Raw genomic sequence first — 23,428 nt, forward strand, 5'->3', positions numbered from 1 at the left:
TGTGGCCACGGCTGGGCACACGGCTGTAGGTGTGCGTGTGTCGCGGTGTGTGGAATGTCCACATGAGTCCGCAAACGCACACGAGTGTGCACCTAAGTGTGCAGGCATGAACAGGCACCTCAGGGGGGCTGGTCCTCCGTCTCAGCCCTGGGTCTCCCCGGCCACGACAGGAGCCACTGGGAGGGAGGTGGGGGGGACTGTGTGCCCGGCCTGCTCACAGGAGTAGTAGCCCACGTCTGCGTTGACTGTCAAGCGGGCGATGTCAAAGGTCTCAATGACGTTGCTGTCCCACTTTTTCCGGTACTCGATGTCATGCAGGACATCATAGAGCGTCTCGGCTGGCACATCGCGGCACTCCATCCGGCACTGGAGAAAGACAATCGCGTTGTCAGGGCCGGGGGACACGGGCAGGCAGGCAGGTGAAGGGAGGGCAGAGAAGATGACAGGGAGCGGCGGGGATGCACTTCTTGCCACATGCCCTGGCCAGCTCCCCCAGAAGCCTCCTGTGCCAGGAGATGGATAGCACCTGCTTCCAGAAACCACCTCCCCACCTTGACCTAGTCTCCTCCTCCAGGAAGCCTTCCCAGCCAGACTCTTAGGTTCCCCCACACTGAACCTCTGTGTCTGTGCCCTCCCACAGCCAGGAGCCGTGCCACTCATGGGCAGAGGCTCACGGTCAACTCAGCGTGGAGCCTGGCACAGGTACACAGTAAGTGAAAGTATTGGGGGCAAACAGGTGCCTAAATGGCAACCTTTCTCCTCCCACAGTCCTCGTCACCCGGCCACACAGAAAGCACTCAATTTCTTGCTGTTTATTAGCCTTGCCCTCAAAGGGCTTTCCATCTTGGGGAGAAGACGGCCAAGCACTTGTTTTATGGAACCCAACCAGCAGCTCTGCCAGACAAGAAATCCAAGGAGGAACTTGAGGCTCAAAGAGGTTAAGTAACTCGCCCAAGCTTACCCGGCTGGTGAGCAGCAGAGCTGGGATTTAACCCGGATCACATGTCCGGGGAGCAAGTGCAAACAGGACCAGGTTTCCCTCAGTTGCACTCAGCAAGATGAAACGCTGGTCAGTGTCCTTGGTCTGTGATTTTTCTGTTTTCTCACCCAGAGTCCAACCTCTGTGATCAAGTTTCCCTCCGCAAATGAACCAGTTATCTCGTGTAGTTTAAAATGGTTTCCCAGAACTGGCATTCAGACGGTGCAGAGGGAACCCACACACAGCACTTTCTGCTCCCAGGGGACACATGCAAAGACTCGAGGGAGGACTAGGCTGTGGTGCCACAAAGGATGCCACAGGAAAAGATGCACCCACCCCTGTGGCATATTCCAACTGCCAAGAAACTTGTCAAGCCCCGGATGTGACCTCAGAGGACAGAGGAACAAGCTAAGTAACACCATGAGAACACAAGCAAAGACAGAGAGTGAGATGCTTTGCAAGGCTACTGGCCCAGTCTCCTACAGCTCAGGGTCATAGCCAAGGGACTGGGCGACACTGAGATGCAGCAGCCACATGTAAGTGTGATCCTGGGTTGCATACTGATTTGGCTGTAGCTGTAGAGGACATGGGGTGGAGGTGGGGGGGCAGGGTAGCACTGTGGCACAGCCAGTTAAGCTGCTGCCTGTGACACCAGGATCTCATACTGCAGCACTGGTTTGAGTCCCAGCTGCTCCACTTGCAATCCGGCTCCCTGTTATTGTGCCTGGGAAAGCACCAGAGGATGGCCCAACTGCCTGGGCCCCAGCCACCCATGTCGGGGACCTGGCTGGAGTTTCAGAGTTCCAGGATCCTGGCTTTGGCCCGGCCCAGCCCAGCCATTACAGCCATTTGGGGAGCAAACAAGCTGATGGAACACAGCTTTCTCTGTCTCTCCCTATCTCTGTGCCACTCTGCCTTTCAAATAAATCAGTCTTTAAGAAAAATAAAGGGACATTTGGGGACAACTGGTGACATACAGATGTGCTCTAAGATTCAGTGAAAACTTGTGGAAATGAACGCTGCCCATCCAAAGCAGGTAACAGGGAGGGCATTCGCTGTAGCAGCTAAGATGTCACCTGGGAAGCCCACAGCCCTCGAGTGCAGGTTCGAGTCCCAGCTCTGCTTCCAGTTCTAGCATCCTGCTGATGTACACCCTGGGAGACAGTGGGGCAGCTGAGGTAGTTGGGTCCTTGTCACCTATGGTGGGGGACTCAAATTGTATTCCATGTTCCTGGCTGTTGTAGGCATTTGGGGAGTGAACTAGCAGATGGAAGCTCTTTCTCTCCTTCCCTGTATCTCTCTCTCTGTGTGTGTGTGTGTGTGCCTTTCGAATAAAATGAAAATAAGTATATAAATTTTAAATTTTTTTTAAATTTTTTTTTTTTTTTGGACAGGCAGAGTGGACAGTGAGAGAGAGAGACAGAGAGAAAGGTCTTCCTTTGCCGTTGGGTCACCCTCCAATGGCCGCCGCGGCCGGCGCACCGCGCTGATCCGATGGCAGGAGCCAGGAGCCAGGTGCTTCTCCTGGTCTCCCATGGGGTGCAGGGCCCAAGCACTTGGGCCATCCTCCACTGCACTCCCTGGCCACAGCAGAGAGCTGGCCTGGAAGAGGGGCAACCAGGACAGAATCCGGCGCCCCGACCGGGACTAGAACCCGGTGTGCCGGCGCCGCAGTATATAAATTTTAAGAAAGAGGCCGGCGCCGTGGCTCACTAGGCTAATCCTCCACCTTGCGGCGCCGGCACACTGGGTTCTAGTTCTGGTTGGGGCGCCGGATTCTGTCCCGGTTGCCCCTCTTCCAGGCCAGCTCTCTGCTGTGGCCCGGGAGTGCAGTGGAGGATGGCCCAAGTGCTTGGGCCCTGTACCTGCAACGGAGACCAGGAGAAGCACCTGGCTCCTGCCATCAGATCAGCACGGTGCGCTGGCCACAGCGCACCGGCCGTGGTGGCCATTGGAGAGTGAACCAACAGCAAAAGGAAGACCTTTCTCTCTCTCTCTCTCTCTCTCTCTCTCTCTCACTGTCCATTCTGCCTGTACAAAAAAAAATTTTTTTTTAAGAAAATATGTTCATTTCATTTGGGGAGAATATGCATAGAAGAATCTCAGGCCTTCTCTTTCTCGGCGCTGCCTCCGGAGGTGGCTGCCTTCTCCTCGGCACCATGGCCGCCCTCAGACCCCTGGTGAAGCCCAAGATAGTCAAAAAGAGGACCAAGAAGTTCATCCGCCACCAGTCGGACCACTATGTCAAGATTAAGTGTAACTGGCGGAAACCCAGAGGTACTGACAACAGGGTGCGGAGAAGATTCAAGGGCCACATCTTGATGCCCAACATTGGCTACGGGAGCAACAAGCAGACCAAGCACATGCTGCCCAGCGGCTTCCGGAAGTTCCTGGTCCACAACGTCAAGGAGCTGGAGGTGCTGCTGATGTGCAACAAATCCTACTGTGCAGAGATTGCTCACAACGTCTCCTCCAAGAACCGCAAAGCCAATGTGGAGAGAGCGGCCCAGCTGGCCATCAGGGTCACCAACCCCAAGGCCAGGCTGCGCAGTGAAGAAAATGAGTAGGCAGCTCGGGTGCGCATTTTATTTGTGTTTAAATAAAACCTTGAAAACCAAAAAAAAAAAAAAAAAAAAAAGAATCTCAGAAGGCAAAGCCAGCAGTGTTGTTAACAGTGGCCCTCTTGGGGCTGGCATTGTGTGGTGGGTACAGCTGCCACCTGCAGCACCAGCATCCCACATGGGTGCCGGTTTACGTCTCAGCTGCTCCACTTCTGAGAGCCAGGGAAGGGAAGCAGAAGATGGCCCAAGTGCTTGGGCCCCAGCCACCCATGTGGGAGAACTGGGTGAAGCTCCTGGCTCCAGACTTCAGCTTGGCCCAGCCCCGGCTGTTGTGGCCGTCGGCAGAGTGAACCAGCAGGTGGAAGCTCTCACTCTCTCTGATATGCTTGCAAATAAACAGATCTTTAAAAAGTGGCCCTCTCTGCACGGTAGGATACGTGGCTTTCTTTCTGCTGTCTGTAGCTCTGATTGTCTCGCATGAACTGCGCTGTTTCTGCAAGGAGAGGAAGTGCTCAAGAGAAGGTCCCCGGAGGGCCTGTGCAGTGCTCACCCTGTGCCAGGGACCCCGCTCCCTTGCACAGTGCTCTGAGGCCTTAGCCCCACTTTGGAATCGAGAAAACCGAAGTTCAAGGCCAGCTTCCAGCCTGCACTCACTGTGAGACCCTGAAGAAGTATCTTTCCCTGTCCAGGAGGAGCATGAATGGATCCAGCCCCCAGTTCCAAGCCTGGACTGAGCCTGAGGAGCCAGAGATGAAGCCCAGGTTGGAAATGGAAGATGCCCCATGGCACCCAGTGGGAGCACGGAGTGGGGTGGCTCAGTCCAGGAAGGGGGCATGTACAGTGACTGTGGCAGAGACAACAGCCAGGGCCAGGGCGTGTGGGCTAACTGACCGCGCTCTGTTTGGCCTGAGTTCCCGTGGGCGGCACAGCCGAACACTCAATAATGCCTCCATTCTGGGTCTTCTCGAAGAAATGGTGACTCCAGGGCTGGGGTGGCGGAAATAGACAATGAGCATGGAGCATCTCCATGTGTCAGAGAGGAAGTACTCCAAGAGTGACACAGACCTTGTCCGGAGGCCACGTGGACCACCGCAAGGCCCCACCGCCACAGCGGCCAGCTCATCGGGTTTGCCCCAAGCTTCCAAGTCTCCTGGCCTGGGCTAGCCCTGGGACAAGCTGTGTATTCCAACAGTGACGGATTATCATTCCACTGAGCAACACCGGAAACCAAAGTAGGTAGCGACATGAATAAATGAACGGAATGTTTGGTGAGGGATGGGGTATTTACACACCGCTTCAGAGCACTTTGCTATCAGAAGCTTACTGATTCCAGAGAGAGAATTCCTTCATGGCAGAGCAGGCTGGCAGAGACCACCTGGGGCGAGCGAGCCCGGTGGACAGCACCAGCATGAGGACACGTCCCAGGCGCAGCCTGGTCGGATTCCACGGGAAGGACGCAGGCACCCCTTGCATTGACGCCTCTGCCAGAGATGCAGGTGTAAGCGGAACCATCTGGAAATACCAGGCAAACCCCAAACGAGGGACCTCTGACCAAACAACAGGCCTGCAGGTGGCAGGGGCATGACAGGGGACTACAACAGACTAAGGGGACGCGAGTGAGTGACAGTGAACAAAGGGGGGGGGAGTGATGTGACGGCGAAAGGCTGGAGGCTACAGCTGAGCCAGGCCCTTCCGTGGCAGGGACAGAGGTGTGGGTGCCACACCAGATATGCCACACCCCAGACTTACGGGGCGAGTCCTGGTGTCGTCCATGTGCTGCCTCATAGAAAACTGGAACTCAGAGGATGAAACAACTCGCCCACATCTCAGACAGCGGCTGAGGAGGCCCAGGCCCACAGCGGGCTCAGGCCCGGGGGCTAGGGTGCCCTGTGGGACACCCACATTCTCTTCTGGGTGCTGAGGTCTGAGTCCCAGCTCTGCTCCCGATCCCAGCTTCCTGCCAATGAGCATGCAGGAGGCAGCAAGGGACAAGTGGCTGGGTCCCTGCCACCCACATGGGAGACTGGACTGAGGTCCTGGCTTCTGGACTCGGCCTGTCTTAGCCCTAGCCATTGTGGACACTGGGGAGTGAACCACTGGTTAAGGAGCTGTCTCTCTCTCTGCCTGTCAAATATTTTACAAACTGAAGACAAAAGCAAGCAAGCGTTAAAACAACCAAGGCCTCCCTGCACCCCTGTGCTCTTAACCACCCAGGAGCGCTCAGTGCGTGTCTGAGGACAGCAGAATGCCTCCCAACCCCAGTGTGCACACTGTTTCGGCTGTGAGAGTTCTCAGGCGTGATCCTGGACCCGGAGTAAGCGCAGGGGCAGCAACAGCAGGTGGAATCGCACCTGTGACCGCCCCTTCCCAGGGCCAGCTGCACCCCTGTGCACCCCCGGTGGGGGCAGCAGCAGGTGTGCAGAGTCACCACACACACAGACCGGGTGCCCAGGTGGCAGCGCCGGCTTCAGATGCCTGTGGAGGAAGGCCAGCAGCGCGGCCCTGCCCGGGGTCTGGACACTGGCTGTGGTGGTCCAGGTGAGGAATCAGGCCAGCCGGCCAGGTCAGGTAAGTGTCTGCAGGCGTCCGCAGCCTGGCACAGTGGGACCTCACCCCCGCCAGGCAGGAGATTACACCCAGCTCTGCTTCTGCTGACAGTGGCCTGGCCACACCCTAAAAGAGGCCTGGGGAGGGACAGGTGGTGGGGTGGGACTGGGGGGCCACGGAGCACTGGGCGAATCAGCTCCTCTCACTGGGTTCCTGGGACGCCCCCTGGAAACCAGAACAGAACCGGGCTGCTCCGCCTGGGAGCCGTGGAGGCAGCAAGCCCTTCAGGCCTGGTCACAGCAGGGAGCCTGCCGCACACCCATTTCACAGCAGAGAAGATTGGGGCGCAGAGGCCGTGGCCCTGGTGCTGCACTCTCTCCAGATCCCTTGAGGTGGAGTCGGCCTGAGTGGCTGGGATGGCCCAGAATCTTTGGGTCCAGCAAGGATGACCACTAGGGGGGGACTCAAGCAAGCTCTGATCCCAGGAGTGTCAGTCTCCTCATATGCAAATGAGGGCGGGAACAGCTGAGGAAGGCCCAAGTGCTCCGGCCCCTGATGAAGCTCCTGACTCCTGGCTTCTGCCTGGCCCAGCCCTGGCTGTGGTGGCCATTTGGGGAGTGAACCAGTGGATGGAAGATCTCTCTGTCTGTAATAAATAAATCTTAAAAACAAAACAAAAAATAAAACAATACCTACAAGGGGGATGGAACACTGTGACCAATGCCATATGTAAGTGCTCGGGCAGGCTTCCGCCCTCCCACACCAGGAGGGGCTCTGCACGTATCTCTTTCCATGGGGTGCCTCGTCCTGGTTCCCACAGCGCCCTCCTTTCATTCACCCACTCACCACTTTCAGAAGCCTACAGCTGGGCAGCGGGGAACACCTTCCCCCAGACAGGCCCAGCCAAGCAGAGCGGTAAGAGGGACAGGGACACAAACTCACAAAACAGAGTAAGCAGGGTGCCAGCGCTGTGTGTAGCAGGTAAGGCCAACGCCTGCGACACCAGCATCCCACAGGAGTGCTGTTCTTGTCCCGGCTGCTCCACTTCCAATGTAGCTCCCTGCTAGTGCACCTAGGGAAAGCAGTGGAAGATGGTCCAAGCATGTGGGCCCCTGCCATTTACTTGGGAGACCCGGATGAAGCTCCTGACTCCTGGCTTCAGCCTATTCCAGAGCTGGTTGTTGCAGCCATCCTGGGAGTGAACCAGCGGCTGGAAGATCTCTGTCTGTCTCCGTCTCTCCCTCCCCCCACCCCAACTCTGCCTTTTGAAATAAACAAATAAATCTTTAAAAGAAAAAAAAAAAAAAAAGACCAGGACAAGCAGGGCTGGGAGAGCGGGAGGCACAGGGAGGCACAGGAACTGGGGGTGAAGAGCCGAGCCCCTGAAAGGGCAGAGAAGGGCGTTTTACACAGGAATCCAGCAGGTGCCAGATTATCAGTGTTTACTACACAAATAAAGACAGAGCAGGGTCCAATGTGCCAGCTATGTCTCAATCTACCCCTCACCTCCCTCTACCCCAGAGGACGAAGAAACCGCCAGCAGGGGGAGGCGACAGGCCCCCTCCATGGGCTGGGTCCTGGCTGTGAGAGCCGCAGGCCCACCCGGACAACAGCAAGCACATGGGCACCCACACTTCCCCGAGACCCTCCACGGCAGGGGTCCAAGATCCAGACCCGTGGGATCTGGAGGGTGGGGGAGGGTCATGGACTACCCCAGAGTCCAGGCAACCCAGGAGACGATCTCCTCAACAGCAACTCCAGATTTTCACTGGGGAAACTGAGGCCCAGAGCAGGGCCAGGGAAACACCCGCAGGCCGTGCTAACGCCTCACCAGGCTGCATTTCAGCAGCTGGCTCGGAACGACTGCTGACACCCCAGCCCCCGCCACGGAACCTGGTTCAAGTGAGAGGCCGAGCTCCTGCTGGGGCTGGGGCACGAGAGATCCCAGCCATCACAGCCCTGACGGAGGCTCCAGATCACCACGCAGCTCTCCAGCCCCCAAAGGAGACCGGAGCACTGACCCTGGGCCCCACTGGGGCTGAAGTTCAAGTCCAGCCGCCCCTGCCCGCTGCCAAGAGCACCACACGGAGTTTTTTACAGATAGCACCTGTGAGCCTCCAACACCGGGGTGGTAATCCCTGTCCCCATCTTACAGATGCTGAAACTGAGGCTGGAAAGGCTTGGTCATTAGCCAAGGTCACACGGCTAATGGTGAGGGAGCAGACAACCAGAGCCCAGGGGCACCTGACCCCACAGTGCAGGACTCTGGCCTTCATCGGGCCAGACCGGCCCAGCCAGATCCAGCGTGCTGGCACTTGGAGGCCTCTTAGCCCACAGTGCTACTATGCTGCGCCCACTGCACTCAGAAGTGCCAAAGGGTCCTCCTGACTCAAGGCCCAGACCTCACTGCGCTGGGAGGCAGGGCCGTGCTCTTCTGAAACCCACTGGGAAGCCCCTCTGTGCCCTGCAGCCGTGGCACAGCCCCACCAACCCCACCAGCCCCACCTCACAGTCTACACAGCCGCTTCACCCTGCCACATCCCGGTGGTGTGGCCTTGGCTGGGCCAAGGACACGAGCCCGGAGTCCCGAGCGCGTCATCTGTCAGGCGGGGATCATCCTCCCTCAGAGTGGCACCGTGAGGATTAGATGAGGCTCGGACACAAAGCCTTCAGCAGCTCCAGCCCGGGGCCCCGCGGCCTGCCCTGCCTGCCCAGGCCCTGCCCGAGGGGCAACACGCTCCCTGCTGGTCCTTAGGCACAAAGTTGAAACATCACAAATGCCAAGAGCCCTCTACAGAGAGGCCAGCGCAAGTCCAAGTGACAGAGCACCTGCCTGTAGCGGGGACCCCAGAACGGAGAGGCCCATGACCCATCAGGGCACTGAGCTGGGGGAGTAGCCTGCGGGAGGGGTGCAGGGTGCCTCCTCACATGACACTGGCCAGGACTCCCCTCCTTTCCTGCAGCTCCTTCCAACTCCAGCCTGGCCGGGCCCTGCACAGGCAGCGAGCCCTAAGCCCTGTCCCTAAATTCTCCACATTGGGCCAGGGGTCCACTGCTCCTTGGCCCCTCCGCTCCCGCAGCATACACGGTCACACACCAACGTGCCGCAATGCCCAGGCCCCTCGGCACACGGCAAGTGCTCAGGGGCAAGCTGAGGCTGGGTGGCAGGCTGGACAGGTGAGCTAGCAGAGGCTATGGTGTGCAAACCGCTGTCACCTTTCAACACCGGGGCCTCGGCCCTCGGCCTTCCTGCGCGGGTCACGGGGAGACCCACAGTGACGAGGCCCTGGCCTCCTGTCCATTCTCACGGTGCTTGGGGACATTACTGTTCCTGCCATCACCCTCCCGTAAGGGACACAGGGCTCAGGGGTGTCTCAGAAATACCAGGGGGGACCCTGGGCTTTGCTTTATGGTCTGCAGCTGTTCTGACAGCCAAAGCAAAGCGAGTTACGACTGTACTGACGTTCTAATTTACCATGGGACAGCAGCAGCAACACTCAGCTATGACACAGCCACTGCTCGTGAGGTGGTAAAGGTGTTTCAGTAAGTGGCAGCAAAGATGGGTTCCACTACTCCGGAAAGCAATCTGGCAACTATTCTAGAAATCATACAAATGAGCCGGCGCCGCGGCTCACTAGGCTAATCCTCCACCTAGCGGCGCCGGCGCACCGGGTTCTAGTCCCGGTCGGGGCGCCGGATTCTGTCCCGGTTGCCCCTCTTCCAGGCCAGCTCTCTGCTGTGGCCAGGGAGTGCAGTGGAGGATGGCCCAGGTGCTTGGGCCCTGCACCCCATGGGAGACCAGGAAAAGCACCTGGCTCCTGGCTCCTGCCATCGGATCAGCCCGGTGCGCCGGCCGCAGCGCGCTGGCCGCGGCGGCCATTGGAGGGTGAACCAACGGCAAAGGAAGACCTTTCTCTCTGTCTCTCTGTCTACTCTGCCTGTCAAAAAAAAAAAAAAAATCATATAAATGTGGCTTTCATCTCAGTCCTCAGAACCCCAAAACTAGGAATTTATACTCACGGGGAAAAAAAATCTAAGGAAAAATGCCTGCCACAACATGCATGTGTCTATTACTGCATGTGCAGCGAGCAGATGACGCCGAGGGCCGGACTGGCCCGCACCTGCCAGTGGGCCCCTTTCGGTGCAGGAGGACTGGGTGCCCTCGCCATCGGGGCAGCGGACCCTCCAGGCAGGGCTGCGCTGAGCCAGCTCCGCAGCCTCAGCTCCCATGAGAGACCTGGTAGGGAGCAGCTGCCGGAAATGTTCGTGAATTAATAATTCCGTAGCAATATGAGAAACTTCCACAGACGCAATGCTAAGTGAACAAAACAGGATACAAACAAGTACCTGCGCCATGGCTTAAATTATGCATAAATTATCTACACCTCTGAATGAGGGCTGGTAGGAACCAAGGAAAAGTTCCACGCAGGGAGCTGAGGCTCTGGGTGATTCGTTGTTCATTTTTAGGTTCTTGTGACTGTGGCTATGATATTGTGTATATAAGATGTAAAAACTGCACTTTGCTTTCCTAACTAAAAGTGTTGTTCAGTGGTATGGCGGGTTAAACTGTGGCCTGTAACACCAGCATCCCACAGATGGGTGCCGGTTTGAGTCCCAGCTGCTCCACTTCCAATCCAGCTCTCTGCCATGGCCTGGGAAAGCAGCCGAAGATTGCCCAAGTACTTGGGCCCCTGCCACCCATGTGAGAGACCTGGAAGAAGCCTCTGGCTTTGGCCTGGCCCAGCCCTAGCCCTTGTGGCCATCTGGGAAGTGAACCAGCAGATGGAAGATCTCTCTCTCTCTCTCTCCCTCCTCTCTGCGATGCTGACTTCCAAATTAAATAAACAAAATCTTAAAAACAAAAAATGTGTTGTCTAGAGGCCGGTGTTGTGCTAAGCCAGCACCTGTGATGCCAGCATCCCTGCTACTGCGCCTAGGAAAGCAGCAGAAGATGGCTCAAGCACTTGTGTCCCTGCCACCTGAATGGGAGACCTGGATGGAGCTCCAGGCTCCTGGCTTTGAAATGCAACATCCCCGACCATCACAGCCATTTGGCGAGTGAGTGAATCAGCAGATGGAAGATCTCCGTCTCTCTCCCTCTCTCTCCCCTTCAAATAAATAAATCGTTGGAAAATTTATTTATTTTAAAGATTTATTTGAAAGAGTACAGAAATAGAGACAGAGACAGAGAGAGACAGTTCTTCCATCGGCTGGTTCACTCCCCAGATGGCTGCAACGGGCAGGACTGGGCCTAACCAAAGCCAGGAGCCAGGAGCTTCATTTGGGTTTCCCATGTGAGTGCAGGTGCCCAAGCACTTGGGCCACCTTCCACTGCTTTTCCAAGGCCAATATCAGGGAGCTGGATCAGAAGTGGAGCAGCTGGGACATGAATCAGTACCATACGGGATGTCACCGTTGCAGACGGCAGCTTTACTGGCCATGCCACGATGCTGGCCCCTAGTAAATAAATCGTAAGGAAAAAAAAAAAAAAAAGAAGAAAGAGAGAGAGAGAAAGTGCTGTCCAGAAGCCCAAAGTTCTTATTCCCTGGTCCTGAAAGCCTGCACTCAGCCGAGGGGGGCCTGAGGTGGCTGGTGCTGATGCTGGGCTGACCCGGCCTCGTCCATCATCCTCTGGCTGGGCCCACTCTACCGTGCCAGGCCCGGGGAGCCAGGGCCACTTGGGCCTCTCACGCTTGGGCAGAGCCTGCAGGGTCAGCACAGGGGAGAAGCTGGAGATGCAGGCTCAGGGAAGAGCATGCATGCACACGCACGCACACTGAGTCCTGAAGGTGGGCACAACAGCAGGTGGCACCCGGCTGAAAAGAGGAGGGGAGGGCACGAGGCTGTGAACCGGGAGCCCTCGGACTGGCCGGGAAGAAGAGAGTGCATGCCGGGGTGACCGAGCACGGAAGCGGGAAGCGGAGCTGTCCTTTGGGTGCAACTAATTGTTCGTTCATTCATCCATCCAGTGAGTGTGGCCACCTGGGAGCAGGGACGACTCTACCTACTGCTTACCGGTGGCCCGGGAGGTCAAATGCAGGGGGCCGGCCGGGAGCCCAGAGACCCCCCAAAGCCCACCCCGAGACTGCTCCCCCAGGCCCATGCCCTGCTCTGTGAGGGGCCCAACAAGTCCTGGGCAGGCCAGCACATGGGCAGCTGAGGCCTGTCCCTGAGGGGTCCATGCCAGGGGCTTTCTGTGGGTGTGAGAGGAGCAGGAAGGGCAGCTGGAGCACAGGGAGCTCGAGTGTGGTGTGCAGCGCAGGGTCTCCTTCCCTCACAGCTGGCCTCAGTGGTCCCATCTGCAAAATGACCCAACAAGCCCTGAGGCCCTCGCCTCTGGAAGGGAAGCAGACCTTGCCGCAGACGCCCCCAACCCATCTCCTCCTCGAAAGTGGGCCCCCGAGACTGTGGTGGTGGGCAGCAGTGCTGCCGCATCCACCTTCCCTTCGGCTCCCTGAGCCCTGGAGCCAGGCCCTTCCCAGCTGGCCAGTGACTCATCCCGGGCTGCCTCCAGCCCCGCCCCGCCCCCTGGCCACCCAGCTGACATCCGACCTCGACCCCCCTCCCACTCCTCACCATTCCAGTGAGGAAGGAGGCCGCTGGGAGAGGTGGAGAGAAGCAGATCCACGGGAGAGGCAGAGGCTTGGGGAGACCAGTGACCAACACACACAAGGATCAACACCTCCCTGGCCAAGGGGCCCACCAGTGGCCATGATGCCCCCCTCGGCTCTCCAGCCAAGCGCTGGGCTCCGACCTCAACGCCTCTGAGCGGCCCTCGGGCCTCACCCTGCACACCACATCCAATGCAGACTCTGTGCCCCATGCCTGCTCCCTTCCCCTCCTGTGCCCGGAACCTGGCCCGGCTCTGGACACCTCCCTCCCTCTCATGTTCACCAGCTCTGCACGGCCACGATCGTCCCCACAGCCCCCTTCCCCGGCCCAGGCAGGCCTCCTGGACCTTGCCTGCAGCCGCATCCTCCTCCGAGCTCCTGGCTTCCAGGCCAATCTGTCCCCTGCAGCCAGAGCACTTCCTACAGCCCACAGCTGCCGACGGCATCGCCCAGCAGGAAAGCCTCTGCTGCCTGTTTTCTCTCTCTCTCTCTCTGCCTCCAGAATAAGATAAAATCCAAACTCAAACATCCTCCCCGCTCTGCCTCTGCCTCCACTCTTCCTCACTCTCAGTCCCACATCTGATCCTGGGAAGCACTGAGACGGGCTCGGCTTGCTCCTGGCTCCTGCTCAGCCCCCACGGCTCCCACATCCAGTACTGAGGGCTGGAGAAAGTCCTGGCTCCCTGCCCTAGGCTGTGGGCCACTGGCCTCCCTCCACCTGAATCCAAGTCCCTGTCCACGAAGGGCCATCATGGCCTGGATCTACCTCCCTGCCAGGCCCCCAGTATGACACAGTGGCTGGCAGAGTAGGCGGGAGGCGTGCAAAGAGGTTTGTTGAATGGATAAACAATGGGGACTGGGAAAACGGGGCGGGGGTGGGGAGGGGAGGGGGCAAACAGAGACCACAGGGACAGAAGCAGTCTCCACCCAGGGAGAGGTGGGCAGAGACTGGGCTAGAAGTGCATCCCTAAGCAGAGGCCCCGAGACACAGACAGTCCAAGGCAAGGACAGCGGGCTTGGAGGGCAGAGCCAGGGCTGAGCCAGGTCGGGGGCGGGGGCTGCTGTGAGACAGCTGAGACAGAATTGGATCAGAAACAACTCGGCTTCTGCAGTGAGGGGGTGTGACTCACACACAGAGTAACGCCAGACACAGAAACACACGCAGTCCCACGCTCGCATGCACACACCTTCCACGCACCCTTACCAGCCCTTGTCAGAGGCCGGCCCTCCAGGACAGGGAGGAGGGAAAGGCCAGGGCCTGCCACACGGTGCTCCCAGCTCCTCTGTGCTCATTTCCCCCTCAGGATATGAGCCCAGGACAGCAGCAGGGTCTAATCTGTGTGGTCTGCCACTAAATTCCTGGACGGAATGCAGCACTTGCCAATAAGCCATGTGCTGAAGGCACGTGCGGAATGAACACGTGAACTCCGTGCCCCTGGTTGGCAGGCTCCCGCCCCGACACTCACCAGGTCCCGGGCAATCTCAAGGGCGCAGGAGATGGTGGGAGACCTCGGGGAACCAGGGGGAGGGGGAGGTGGCCTGAAACCCAAAGAAGACACGAAGTGGCCCAGGCACCCAAGCAGAGACCAGAGGCAGCGCGCCAGGAGGAGGCAGCCCCTGCACACAGACGCGGAGCACTGGGCCGAGGACATGAGGATTCCACAGACGGGCTACGAAGCAGGGAGGCAGGGCAGTGCACGAGCCCTGCCTGCCCTGTGCCACCAGCCCCAGGCTCTCTGCAGTGACAGGCAGAGGACTTCCCCTGGCAGGGGCCCTGCTCTGGGGACCTCAAACTGCTCACGATGCTCAGCGGCGCCAAGGGGGCTGAGGACGCTGCCAGCCTGACACCTGGTCCCAGTTGCTTTGCCCCCACCTTGCCAGGGACCACCTGCCTAGGAACAGGGCTTCCACCCTGTCTGCTCCGTGACCACCAGCCCCTTGGGAACAAGCCGGAATGGCCCAGCCAAGGCCCCAGATCCACAGAGCACCCACAGCCCTGCCGCAAGGGAAGAAAGCAAACCCAGCTGTCTGCAGGACTCCCCCTTCCTCTCATCTCCTGAAAGTTTAAAGACTCTCGGCTGGAAACTGAGCTGGGGCTCGTTAAAGTTTAAAGGCTGGAGGCTGGGGAGCCGGGCTGGGGGCTGGGGGCTCCTCGAGGCCCAGGGCGACACAGAGTAGACGGGTCCCCACCCCACCCCCCTCACCAGGGTTCCTTGGGCCCCGGGGCAGTGCCAAGAGGGCTGCACTTCCATCCCCAGGACCCAGCCCACAGAACGCTCACGGCCTGCACAACAGCAGTCATGCCCGAGCCACCACTTTCCGGCCATCACAACACCAAGGTCTCTCTGGGTACTATCCCTGGCTTCATTCCCCACAAACCCTGCCTAGTGCAGGCCTCACGGCCTCTGCCTAGACAACTACAGCAGCAGCATACACCGCCCCCCGCTCCCCTGCCTACGACCCTCCCCTGGCACCCCAGGATCTCTAAGACACCTGGGCCCCAAGCCCCATACCGAGCCACCTACACACAGCTCTCCAAACACACGCCCCTGTTTGTCGCCTCCACCTCCTGGATACAGCTGCTCCCCGCAGGGAATGCTCCTGAGCCTGTCAAAATCTCCTCCCCATTCTGCACCCAGTGCCAAAGCAGCACTCCTCCTCGGCCTTCCCTGACCTGCACAGCTGGTTTGGTGGCCCCATGGGCCTCCACAGCTCCTGGGCCGAGTGCCCATCTCAGCTCCCAGCTGGGAGCTCCTTGAGGGCAGGGCTTGGTGGGACTCTCCTGTCCCCATCTCCAGTGCAGGGCCAGGCGGGAAGAGGCTATCGGCGGACGCTTGCTGGATGAGCGAGTGAATGAATGAAGTAGTAGATGCAGTGCTGAAGGCAGCTGGCAGATGAGGACGGGATGCCGAGCAAGGGCGCTGTCCCAGGCCCCGGAGCCTGCACTCGGGACCCTGTGCTGTCTCTCATGCTCCACCTTGGCCCCGGCACTTCCTCCAGGGAAGCGTCCCTGGCACTACCAGCACCTCCGCCCTTTCCCTCCCCTGAGCTCCCCACCCCAAGGTCAGCACACAGAGGAGCTGGGTCCTGCTCCCTGCAGCTCTATCTTCCAGTTGGCCCCACGCTAAGGCAGTGTTAGAGCCAGGCAGGGCAGGGGTCCTCAGGGTCTAGCCTTGGGTTCCTGGGACCTGTCTGATGGCACACACTGGCAAGGTCGTACCTATCGTCCTCCCTGCGTCCAGCGGTGCAGCCTCCCACCCAGGCCTATGAAGAGCACACCACCTGCCTGGCAGCTTCCTGCAGACGTGGGAAACAGCCCCGTGGAGATGGCAGGGGCTGGGTTCTCCAAGCCAAGGCCCTGAAATCACAGATAGGACTGACCCAGAAGGGAGAAGTGACCCCTAAGGGCACACACAGCAGGGACTGGGCTCCTGCCCAGCTGGGTCCCCCCCAGGGCACCCTCCCACAATGACACAGCACAGGGAGACCCAAGAACTGAGGCTGAGATGTGAGCCATGGGGACGGAGGGGCCCAGCGCTGTTAATGACCAGGCCTGACACCTGGGCAAAGTGAGGCCTTGGCAACCCGAGGCCCTGGGTTCTGATCCAGCTTCGGCCATTTCTGGCTGCTTGGCCTTGCACAAGCGGACTCCTACGTCTGCCTGGTGGGATTAATGAGCCAGAGCCCACGGCAGCACAGCTGTGAAGACAGCGAGAAGACGCAAAGCAGGCAGCTGGCCCTGGCCCTGCCCCCACCCTCCCCATTAACCTCGAGAGTGAGCAGGGCCCCTGCGGATCCCTGAACCACCCTGCATTTCCCAGGGGGACACAATCAGTTGCTGAGGGGCAGACCTGAGCCTTGGCTTGACAGCTTGGAACCTGGGAGGAAGGGGGCACTAAAGGGAAGGGGAGGAGCCTCAGGACAGGAAGTCAGAGGAGACAGGTGCCCGTTATCCAGCTTCCTACAGCAAGAGGAACCTCAGGTTCTCAGCCACTTCCTGAAAGGCCTCTCCCATCTGCTCCAGAATCAGGCCCCTCGAGACCCTGGCCATGCAGTCCACTGCTGTCGTGGGCACAGGCTGTCACCAGTCTCTGCAAGGCTGCTGGGGAACCTGCTCCCTGTGCAGCGGGGAGAGCAGGGACCACTTGGTACTGTCTGACCTCTCTGCACCAAGGTCTAAAAACCTTTGAGGAAGAGTCCGGGTCTCTCTGCCTCTCACATGGACACACAGGAGGCTGGCACAAGACAGGCGCCTGGAGAACCTAAGCACGTGAGCCTCCAGGGCAGGGCTGGGCAGCCCGAATGCTGAGTTCGGAGGTGCCTGGAGCCAGGAGGAACCCATGATGGACAAATAACCCAGGGAGGGACAGGGACATACACACAGCAAGAGGACAACGCAGCCAGGTCTGGACCCCAGCCAGTCCTCTTCAATGAGTGGCACAAACACCTGGTTTGCCATTTCTTATACCAAGACAGGCACCAAGGGGAAGCCTGGCCTGGGCGCTCAGAGACCAGAGTTCAGCTTCCAAACTGCCCTCTGCCTTGGACCAAGATCCACATTCAATATCTGCCTCTGGGCCAGAGTCTGAACTCTCTGAGCACAGCGCAGGGCTGGGACCACTGAGGCTGGGGGCCAGGTGGAGGGTGGGGGTGGCGGGGGCCTCCAGCTGCCCCTTCCCTTCGTGCTGGCTCTCATGACTGGGCCCAGAGCCATGGTGGCTTCTGGACAGACACAAGGGAAGCGGGGAGGGAGATGAGGAGGAGGAAGTCGATTAGGTGAATAGATAGGTGGACTCCCCCCACCCCCTGGTCAGCGCAGAGCACGACCAGAGAGCAGCTGGCTTTTAGTGCCAGGGGCCCGCCCTGCAGGCTAGGGTAGGAGACAGGGGAGGGCTGAGTGACCCGATCACCCCAGTGACTCTGGCTTGAAACCCACTGCATGACCTCGGCAAAGCCACGCCTTTGTGTGGACCTCAGCTTCCTCATCTGTGGGACAAGAACGGGCTGATGAGAACACTGTGTCCTTCAGGGCTTCAGAGTTATTGATGAGGTTAAAGGCCTCGGTGTTGAGCAACGCCAGGAGCCCACGCAGGCCGGGGCTGCAACCTCACGTTCTCTGTAACAGAGACGGGCCTGAGGGTAAATTACAGGGCGAGAGGAACGCGTGGCTCGGAGCAGAGGCTCTCAGCAGAAATGCGATTAGCTGCACAGGAGCTGGAACTCCCTGAATCTTGGGGATGCGCTCAGAGGCTCTGCCCATCTCCCAGAGTCCATCTGGCTGTGCTGAGAGGACCAGCAATGGAGGCTGGCCCCTTGGGATGCCCATAAGCAGGTTCCCAGCTTCCTCCCTGGCCTGGGTTCCTCTCACTCCTGCCCCCAACTCTCCGTTTCTTGTGGGGAGCAGAGCTGGTGGTCAGCATGAGGCGAAAAGAAAGACATCAGAGGGTTGGGCTGGGGGGCTGGAGAGCTGGGCGCCAGGCCAGGCTCTGCTGGGACTTGGCTACGTGACCCTGGGCTGGCCTCTGCCCATCTCTGGGCCTCAGTGTACTTGTCTGCACCCCAGTGTTCGGGGAGGAGAGTGTAAAACAAAGACTGAAGGGCCCTCTGGTACCTCCCACCTCTGCTCCGTCTGAGTTGGGGGTCTGGGCTGCTGGGGATGGAATGTACCCTGCCTAGAAGCCTACGATGCCCGCATTTTTCCATGTCCCTTCCACCCCCACTGAAGGCCACCCGGCAAGTCTGCTCTGGTCACGAGGGGCCTGTTGCGGCAACCAGGCCCCCAGACCTGCCACCTCCAGTGCTGGACTGGCCTGGGGCTTATTCATTAACCTAAGCCAGATGGAGGAGGCAGCTCCACCCTGTTGACACAGAGGGTGGGAGTACAGGACTCTGCTCAGACCTTCACCTTCCGTGGTGGTGAACCCCCACTTCCCAGCCCACTGTGCCGCACCAGCATTAAACCCCTCTCAGGTCCCTGCCAGGCCCTCTCACCACCACCCTGCTCCCCACTCCTTCCTTCAGCCAACACCCCAGCTCCATCTACGCTGGATGCCAGGAACCCAAATGGGACAGGATCTGCAACTGATCTTGGAAGCCCCAACCCGGGACACCTCAGCTGCCCTCCCCTTCTGCGGCTCAGACACAAAGTCAGACCCCAGGGTCCTCCGGCCTGGACAGAGTCCCAGAGGGAGGCAGAGTGTCAGACGGCCAGAGTGTAGACAGAGTCATGGCAGAGAGGACAGGCAAAAAGCCAAGAGGGGACAGGCAAAGTGGTAAAGGATTAAGGCCAAGTGAGGCAGAAGGGCACAGGCCAGAGGGGAGAGGTCAGGCCACTCAGGCCCTGGTGTGATCAGGTCCCAGGTGGAAGGGGGGCCGGTCTGAGACAAGTGCCCTGTCCCCTGGCCACAGGCACAGGCTCCTCCTTGGATCTCAGGGAGACAGCACAGGGGGACAGCAGGCAAGGGAAGGGAGAAGAGGGGCACAGCCAATGGCCAGGAGTCTGCGAAGCTACGCAGCCCCCTTGACAGGTGCCACTCACAGAGGTGCCAGATGTGCCGGGGGCAGCTACTGAGGCCCTAGGCCAGGGTCTCCACCAGCTTCCGCCCCTTCTAGCTCTCCGTGGGAGCTGAGTGTATGGGGTCCCAAATCCCACGCCTGCCCCACCATGGCAGAGAGGAGAGGTCCGTGCGGGCCTGACGGGTGGGCAGCCTGTCCCTGAGCTGGCTTGCCCAGCCCACCCCTAACCAACCGTGCAAGCCCTGCCTTCAGGATGCAGCAGCCACAACCGGGGGGACGGGAAGAGCAGGGCAAGAAGGAAGCAGAGCCTGAAGACCCAAGCGTGCAGGAGTCGGGGAGGAGACTCAGCTCTGGCGGAGGGAAGGATCCAGTTTTCCGGCGAAGGCGCTGGTCTAGAGCAGGCCAGGTGGGCCCTGGGGGCCAGAGTGAGTCACAGCCCCTCTCTGGGCCTCAGTTGGCGCAGCTGTGAGATGTGGGCTTGGCCCAGCACGCCAGGCCTCTTCCTGGTTCCCGGCAGGAGACCTTCTGGGCCCAGGTGCCCAACCAGGTGTCTGTGGCCCTTGGACAGGGGCCGGGAGAAGCAGGAAGGAGGGCCCGGCAGAGGCGGCAGCACACAGCAGGGCACCCCTACCTTGATCTTGTGCAGTGTCCGGTCCATCTCCACAGCCTGCACCCACACAGACACGCCGGCCTTGCTGTAGGTCAGGTTCCAGCCCACCTCGGCCTCGCACTCGGACCGGAAGCTGCGGAAGTCCTGGTCGTCGGGCACCTGGACACTCTCCCGGCCCAGGACCGGCCGCGGCCCTTGGGGCTCTGTGGAGGCCATGGGGAGTGTGGAGAGGCCCAGGGCCCTGGTCCTAGTCTGGCTCTCCTGGGTCCTCCGCGAAGGCTCCGATAGCGTCGACGCGGCTGCAGATGCTGACGCCACCTTCCTGGGACCTGCAAGACCGGTTTGGGGACGGCAGTCAGTGCACTGGGGGCGCGGGTGGGGCCGCGCGGGGTCCTGACGAGTGGAGCGCAGGAGGGCGGCAGGGCTGCACCCCCCACCCCCAGGGAGGGCAGACCGGTTCAGGGTAGTGGCGGGGGCCACCCCGCAACGAGGACCTCAGACTTCCCCGGGCCCGGCGTGGGGGCTGCGAGGGGGTTTGCGGGAGTCAGGCGGGACCCGGGGCCCCCAGGTGACGGGCGGTGCGGCGGGGGCCCCCAGCGCAGCTGCGGCCCGGACCGGCTCAACTAACTCAGCAGCGGAGCCGGCGCGGGGGGCGCGCGGGGCGGGGCGGGGGCGGAGGCGGCGCCCGCCGGGCCGGCCCCGGCCGCTCACCTGTGCCCGCTGCTCCGCCGGGGCCCGCCGGGGCCGGGGTGCGAGCGCCGCCGCCGCCGCCGCTACCGCCGCTGCCCGGGCGACCGGGGGCCGCGCGGGGGGCCCTGGGGGGAGGAGCAGTGGGTGCCGCCGCCTGCCCCGCCCCGCGCGCCCTGCCCCCCGGGCTCGGCTCGGGGGCTCGGGGTGCGCGCGGCGCCGCTCGGTATTTTCCAGGCTGCGGAGGTGAAGCGGCCAGAGCTCCGGGCCCCGCCCCGCCCCGCAGGGTCCTAGTGCCCGCCCCCGCCCGCCCCGGGAGGGTCGGTCCCCAGGCCGGGACTGGGGCCCCCGTGAGGAGTGGCCAAGAGAAAATGGGCCCTGAGAGCCAGGGCCACGCGCCGCTACCAGAGGGACCCTGAAAGTTCACTGTGAGCCCCTCGCTCCACCCCCTCCCATCCTCTCAGGTACGCACCTCTGCCTCAACCTTCGTACGCTCAGCTAGCTGTTCCCAGAGCCCCCAGGGATGGAAAGGTGCTTGCACACACCCCTGCGACCGGCAAGCGCTCAACTGGCAGGACGACCGCCCCAGGGCAACTCGGCGTTGCCTGCAGCTCTCAACCCCAAACAACCTGGAGGCACGTGGGACCTGAACACACCCAACCCAACTCCCAGCTCCTGCGCAGGGGCAAGGCTCAAGGTTCACAGGCTGTCGCTGTGACCCTCGTCACTCCCACCTGGGAAGACCCCCTCCACCAGCCCTGGAGAGCAGCCCTTGTCTACCCTACCTCTCCTTAGTACAAGGCACCCCGCCCCGACCCCGGGCAGCACTGTGCTCCCAAGAGCAGGGACCCTCAGAGCTCTGGGGCTCCCTGGTCCCTGCCCAGGCAGGGCAGGCTGCTGCCCCGGGGCGTCCGTCCAGCTACCCTCTCCAGCCCTAGAAGGCTGCCTCTGTGCCCTGGGTCCTAGTGCCAGCTCGGCCTCCATGTTGTCTGTGTGAACTGAGGCCAGGCTAGTGTGCAAGCGGCAGCCTGTCTCAGGCTGAGCGTTCAGTCAGACCAGAGAGGGGAAGAGGAAGCCTGTGGTGGGCTCCTCTGGGCGGGCAGCTTTCAGGGCCCAGCACGTGCCCACCACCTGCCTGGGGTGAGAGAATCCCTGCAATCCTGGGCTCCTCTGCCTCCTCCTGCCCCAGGGGTTCTTCCTCTGCCCTGCTGCCCACCACCTTGTCTGGGAACCAGCACGCATGGCCCAAGGCAGCTCCTGGCCTCCCCACCCAGGGCCTCCTGATGGAGCAGCTTTCCTTAAAGACGCTAAGAGGAAAAGGAAGCATCTTTAAGCTGGGTTCACAAATGGAGGTGTTTCTTCCAGACTTGGAAGACGTTTATAAACCAGACCTAATTTTAGAAATGAGTGGGGGTGAGCAGGGAGCCCCGAAGGCAAGAGACCCCAAAGAGCATTCTGGAAAGTAAGTGCTGTGAAGTGAGCTATGGGGTGGCCTCGGATCGCCAGGCCTGCCATCCACAGCGTGGGAGGCAGAGTCAGACCATCACACACACACCCCACTGCTGTTGGACGCTCTTTGTACACTGCCTGGGAAAGAGTGGAGGTGGAGGGGTTGGCTCTGTGCCCCCAGCCCAGTACCCTGGCCCAGGCCTCCATGGCTTTCTCTGACACCCTGACTCCCAGGCTAGTGGGAGACCCAGAAGGGCCCCTGGCACAGCCAATGCCTGCTTTGTAAACTGTAGCCTCTGGGTTCTTCCACGACAAAAACAGATGGCAGCACTGGCCTTGTGGCTCTGCCCGTTTAGTGCCCCAGTAACACACATCTCAGCAGACAGCAGGCATGCCCATCACCCAGGCCAGGGAGAGACAGACCAGGCTGGGTTGACAGCAGAGGTGGCAGTGAGGGCAGACAGACAGAAGGACTTCCTCACCCCAGAGGGCGGACAGATGTCCAGGGAGCTGCAGATGGCAGGAACCAACCATCACTCACACCCAAACACAGATTAACTAAATGAATCCTTTGGGTCTTGTTGGGGGGCGGGGACTGGGCACTCCCAGGCTCGGGTGGCTGAGCCCTGGATGCAGCACTGAGTCTGGTTTTCAGGTCAGACTGGAGGGCCAGTAGGGAGCCAAAGGCCATCACCCCATCCTACTCTCCACCAATCTGCCCTTGCTAGGGCCCCTCCTGACAAAGTGGATTCAGGACACCCCGGGCTGCAGAGATGAGGGCCCCATTGGCTCTAGGACAGATGAGTGATCCCGGGAGGGCTGAGAGGACCTCTGAGGGAGGGTGCCACCCCTGTCTCCCGCAGCCTGGCAGTGCAAAGGGCCTGTGCCCCAGGTTTACATCCTGGCTCCACCAGTTCCTGGCTTCATCTGAGAATCATTGCAATGAAAAGAGTTGTATAGGATCCTGTTTGCTGCCAGAATGGAGCTGGGGACATGGGGCAAGGAGAGGCACCCTGTCCAAAACCACTGGGCTCCGGCCGGCGCCGCGGCTCACTAGGCTAATCCTCCGCTTTGCGGCGCCGGCACACCAGGTCCTGGTCCCAGTCAGGGCGCCGGATTCTGTCCCGGTTGCCCCTCTTCCAGGCCAGCTCTCTGCTGTGGCCAGGGAGTGCAGTGGAGGATGGCCGAAGTCCTTGGGCCCTGCACCCGCATGGGAGACCAGGAGAAGCACCTGGCTCCTGCCATCGGATCAGCGCGGTGCGCTGGCTGCAGCACACCAGCCGCGGTGGGCATTGGAGGGTGAACCAACGGCAAAGGAAGACCTTTCTGTCTCTCTCTCTCTCAATGTCCACTCTGTAAAAAAAAAAAAACCACGGGGCTCCAACCAAAAGTACTAAGGGACCCACCTCTGGATTTGGCCGTTAAGCGTCTTAGGGAAGATTAAAGGGTGGAAAAGGCGGGAAAGCGT

The 23,428-nt window shown here is 60.3% G+C and overlaps 2 protein-coding genes across 8 annotated transcripts in view; one reads left to right on the forward strand and one right to left on the reverse strand.

The window, feature by feature from the left end:
- Positions 1-23,428, reverse strand: part of STARD10 (StAR related lipid transfer domain containing 10) — a 32,843-nt gene that overhangs the window by 2,911 nt on the left and 6,504 nt on the right. For 3 of the 7 annotated variants that reach the window (XM_070074984.1, XM_051851194.2, XM_051851185.2), the window contains exons 2-3: positions 19,846-20,153; positions 219-366 (exon numbers count right to left, since the gene is read on the reverse strand). In XM_070074984.1, the coding sequence (XP_069931085.1) occupies positions 219-366; positions 19,846-20,040 (343 nt within the window). In that variant the 5' untranslated portion in view covers positions 20,041-20,153. Of the gene's footprint in view, positions 1-218; positions 367-19,845; positions 20,154-20,318; positions 20,477-20,535; positions 20,731-20,983; positions 21,141-23,428 lie in introns of those variants that run through there. The other 4 variants (XM_017344844.3, XM_070074979.1, XM_051851180.2 and 1 more) reach the window with 4 other exon arrangements.
- LOC138849911 (large ribosomal subunit protein eL32-like) lies at positions 3,032-7,396 on the forward strand. Its single transcript, XM_070074995.1, has one exon. The coding sequence runs from the start codon at positions 3,043-3,045 to the stop codon at positions 3,544-3,546; it is 504 nt and encodes a 167-aa protein (XP_069931096.1). The 5' UTR covers positions 3,032-3,042; the 3' UTR covers positions 3,547-7,396.

The sequence above is a fragment of the Oryctolagus cuniculus genome, chromosome 1 (assembly GCF_964237555.1).
Source record: "Oryctolagus cuniculus chromosome 1, mOryCun1.1, whole genome shotgun sequence".
Taxonomy (NCBI): Eukaryota; Metazoa; Chordata; class Mammalia; order Lagomorpha; family Leporidae; genus Oryctolagus; species Oryctolagus cuniculus.